This window comes from Lygodium microphyllum, chromosome 4, assembly GCF_053477565.2.
Source record: "Lygodium microphyllum isolate KBCC chromosome 4, Lygodium_microphyllum_v1.1.10, whole genome shotgun sequence".
In the NCBI taxonomy this organism is placed as follows: Eukaryota; Viridiplantae; Streptophyta; class Polypodiopsida; order Schizaeales; family Lygodiaceae; genus Lygodium; species Lygodium microphyllum.
Window position 1 is genome coordinate 70,255,965 of NC_141138.1, and position 4,158 is coordinate 70,260,122.

General features: G+C 46.1%; 1 protein-coding gene across 1 annotated transcript; it reads left to right on the forward strand.

Moving 5' to 3' along the window:
- Positions 1-1,556: 1,556 nt before the first annotated feature.
- Positions 1,557-3,629, forward strand: LOC148037155 (putative protein phosphatase 2C 58). Its single transcript, XM_087676087.1, has 2 exons — positions 1,557-2,281; positions 3,074-3,629. Exons 1-2 carry the CDS (start codon positions 1,714-1,716, stop codon positions 3,376-3,378), a joined length of 873 nt encoding a protein of 290 aa, XP_087532213.1. The 5' UTR covers positions 1,557-1,713; the 3' UTR covers positions 3,379-3,629.
- Positions 3,630-4,158: the final 529 nt, after the last annotated feature.

Below are 4,158 nucleotides of genomic sequence, written 5' to 3' on the forward strand. Positions count from 1 at the left end.
GTGTATATACATATGGAGAGAGAGAGAGAGAGAGTGTGTGTGTGTGTGTGTGTGTGTGTGTGCATGTGCGTGTGTGTGTGTGTGCATACATGCATGCATGTGTGTTCAATTATCAAGAAGCTAGAGAACCTTTTGATCAAATTCTCGCTTTTTCTCTCCAGATTAGTTTGCCCAATCTTTCCCATGATGTCACATCACCCAACCAACCATGATGCATCTCCGTCATCCCCCCCCCAAAATGATTTCACTTAGGGATTTCATTCATGATTTGCGTAAAAAAAATTAGCATTTATATAAAGTTCTTAAAATTTTCCCATCATTGATGATGTCACTCTATGCAAACCCTTTACAATACCTATTTTTCATGAATATAAAACCCTTTCTTTCTATGAAATTGTGAATATCCCCTTTCAATGTTATCATTCTACATGTGAAATTGTCCAAAACAAGGATTATGTACTTAGTACTTTTAAGTGACATGCATGAGTACCATGAAAATGTCCCATGGCTCTAAGCTTTGAATTGAGTACTTGATAGAAAACCCAACATGCCTTAGAGCTAGCTCTTGCATGTGTAGTGGCAAGTTTAGATACATGGTCAATGTTGAGTACTTAGATGAGTGAGGGTGGTAGCATCCAAAGCTTGCATATTTAGGTTAGAATGGCAAAGCTCGCAACAAAGCTCTCAATCGGACATGACTTTTGACATGAGAGGGACCACCATTAGATTATTGACATGTGCTAGTTTGGTCACTTCGAGCAATAAAAGTGGTGCTCTTTCACAACCATTCTCTAAACTCCATAATTTTGGGAGTTCAATCAAGTCCTTTTTTAAAAAAATTGGTAGATTTGAGATTATTAATTAGAAACCCCACCTTCTTCACTTGAGGGTATAGTCTCTTAAAGGAAAAGGTGATAGCTCAAAAGGGATTGAACCTTCAGAGTTTTGAGTTGTCCTGAGCTCGATGGTCCATTGAGACAATATATGATTTCGTTCTTAAAAGGAGGATCTGCTATGCCCTTTAGAGACCTTCTCATGAGATATGTTCATCACTGTGTTCGCATTTCAAAGAAAATCTCTATTTGGATGAGAACTCCTCAATGTCCACATGTTGAAGCTATTATAGATCATTTTTGGTAGATTGGATGAATATTCCATTCTAGAGGGGAAGAATGATGAGTGCCCATTCCATCATTGTTGTGTGCTAGTAAATGGCTTGCAACCAATCACAATTTAGTCAACCATTGTGTTGACACAGATATGTAGTAAATTCACGATTTCCGCAACAGACACTCTTGTAAAAGACTATTGAAGGGCTTTATTGCCCTTGAACCTCTACACAATCGTGTCAATATGATGCCCCCACACAAGTCCGGGCAGTATGATCGGTGCGCGCTAGAAGCGATACGAGTGATTGTATCTCGTGTGAAGCTGCTCTTAGATGTGGCTAAGAAAAATTTGGACCGAAGCGAAAGCGATTCCGAGCTGGCATTAGGGAGGATAGACACGTAGAGACAAGTGGCATCAAGTATCAGTGAGGGATTCGATCTTAGACAAAACAGTGGGCGTTGATGTCACGTTCACGAGAGACGAGATAGGCTCACGGCAAAGGGAAGCAGAGAGAAGGAAGAGAGAGCGATCCAGAGGTAGGTGTGGGCGGTCGGAAGGGGGACCTGCAATAAGAGAGAGAGAGAGAGAGAGAGAGAGAGAGAGATGCAAGGGAGATTTGTACAGATGGAGGAAGAAATCACAGGACAGGGCAAAACCAGCGAGAGGACGCAACCTCAGGCAGTGTTCGGGTATTGCGTCTTGAGGGCCGTGGCGGAGGAACGCGCGGGCCGGCGGGACTTCGTGACAGCGGAGGTGCGGCGGATCAAGACCGCAGCCGGGCCTGATGCTGAGGCTGATGAGGAGGTGGCGATGTTTGGCATCTTCGACGACCACGGCGGTGGCGAGGTGGGGCGGGGGCTGTCACGGGTGCTGTTCGACAACATCCTGGGCGAGGGCGGTGTGTGGTCTGATCCTGCGGGCGCCACGCGTGATGGATACCTGCTGACAGACCGCCGGATCCTGACAGCGGGTCTGCGTGGCGGTGCCACCGCCGTCACGGCTATGCTGGTCCATGGCGGTGCCCGCCTCATTGTGGCCAACCTCGGCGATGCGCGTGCTGTCCTGTGCCGCGACGGTGTGGCTGTCCAGCTGTCGGTGGACCACACGCCTGCCCGACCTGTGGAGCGTGCCAACGTGGAGATGCGCGGCGGCGTTGTCACCACCATACCTGGTGACAAATTCGAGCTCTGTCTTAGTTTTGGAAAGTACTAAATTTCCATTGACTCTGATCTAGTTCAGTAAAGTAATGGGTCATCTCTTCTAGTGTTTTTCTGCGTCTTGGTTACGTACAGAGTAAGGCAAATTGTGGTGTTTGTCCTCATCTTAATCTGCCTGTAGAGCAAGGTAAAATGTGAATTTTCCATCATCTTGATCTAAACCATGTGTGAAGACGTAAGAGACAAAGGCTGCCAAAAAATTCAAGCCAGAAATGTGCTCTCTTACTAGGTTTAGATTATGAAATTCTTACTAGGTTTAGATGATGAAAATGTAGCTTCCAGGTCTATGATGCAAACGGTTAATCTGCAATGATTAGGTTTCAGCATGACAAGATATATGTCATTCTCCCTTGGGAAATTCTATCCCATACAAACATCTTTTCCGCTATGGGAAATTGTATCTCATGAGTTCCCAAGATTATGAGCTCTTACACATAACTAGCCACTTGAAGTGAGGGATGCGTGTCGATGTTGTGAAAGGTCTCGAGAATGGTATGATGGATTGAACAGCTTGAAAATTAGTTATTAATGATTGAAGTGATGGTGGATTCAATACCTTGATAACGGTATAATGGTGGATTGAGTAGCGCGAAGGGTAGTTATTGATGATTGAAGTAATGGTGGATTCAATAGCTTCATAATGGGTATAATGGTGGATTCAATAGCTTGAAAGGTAGTCATTGATGATTGATGATTGATGTAAAAATGCTGTGTTTTCTTTGGTTGGGGGTGGGGATATGGAGCAGGCGATATACCTCGTGTGGACGGCTTGCTGTCGGTGGCGAGGGCATTCGGGGATGCGAGCCTCAAGGAGCACATGAGTGCAAAGCCAGACGTGTACGACATGCTGGTGGATATGTCATGCGAGTTCTTGGTGCTGGGCAGCAACGGGTTGTGGGCAGCTTTCAGAGCCAGCAACCAAGAGCCCATTGAGCTCATCAGGAACACCATTGATCCGCTCGCCGCAGCGAAGTATCTGGCCCACACTGCGAGGGCACGCGGCAGCAGCGACGAGATCTCGTGCATTGTGATTCGTTTCAAGGAGCTCTAGCAGCAGCCGCCGCTGCAACTCTCTCCCTCTCTCTCTCCAGACAGTCTATAAAAAGCTCTCGCAAGTCCTCCTCAGGCTAGCTCCTTCGCCTGGGACGCCGCTGCAACTCTCTCTCTCTCTCTCTCTCCAGACAGTCTATAAAAAGCTCTCGCAAGTCCTCCTCAGGTTAGCTCCTTCGCCTGGGACACCATGTAAAACAACTATCATGTAATTCCAGCTGCAGAACTGTCAAACGCGTGCCGTTTCCACCACCGATTATACTCTTCTGAGCTTCTCATCATAGATGTCGCGAGAACGCTAGACTTTGAGGTCGTTTGGATGGAACGTTCGATTTCTAACGAGATTTAGCGATGCAAGATGGAAACGTGAAGATCAAAGTTAGTTAATTCGATCCTCATAAATCATGGATCCTCTCATTTGTCACCAACTCGTTTTGGAGCGTTGTAGCTCAGAAAGCTTGGTTTTGCAAAAACGTTACAAGTCCCGCTAGCAAGGGTCCTCCGATCCCGCCTTCCAACGACCTACTCCAACATCGAGTGTGTAAACTCCCATCACAATTATTCTACTCCCGTTGGTCTGTGACCCATTAATAGCAAAGGGGGTGAGTAGTTGTCGGTATATGACCCATTAATAGTAAGGAGGTGAGTAGTGGTTAGACTTGGAAGAGACCTTGATTTGCGAGTGGAAGCCCAACCAAATGGTATTGCAACTTGTGGAGCAAACCATGATTTGCAAGTGGGAGTCCAATTAAATGGTAATACAACTTGTGTGAGTTCCATC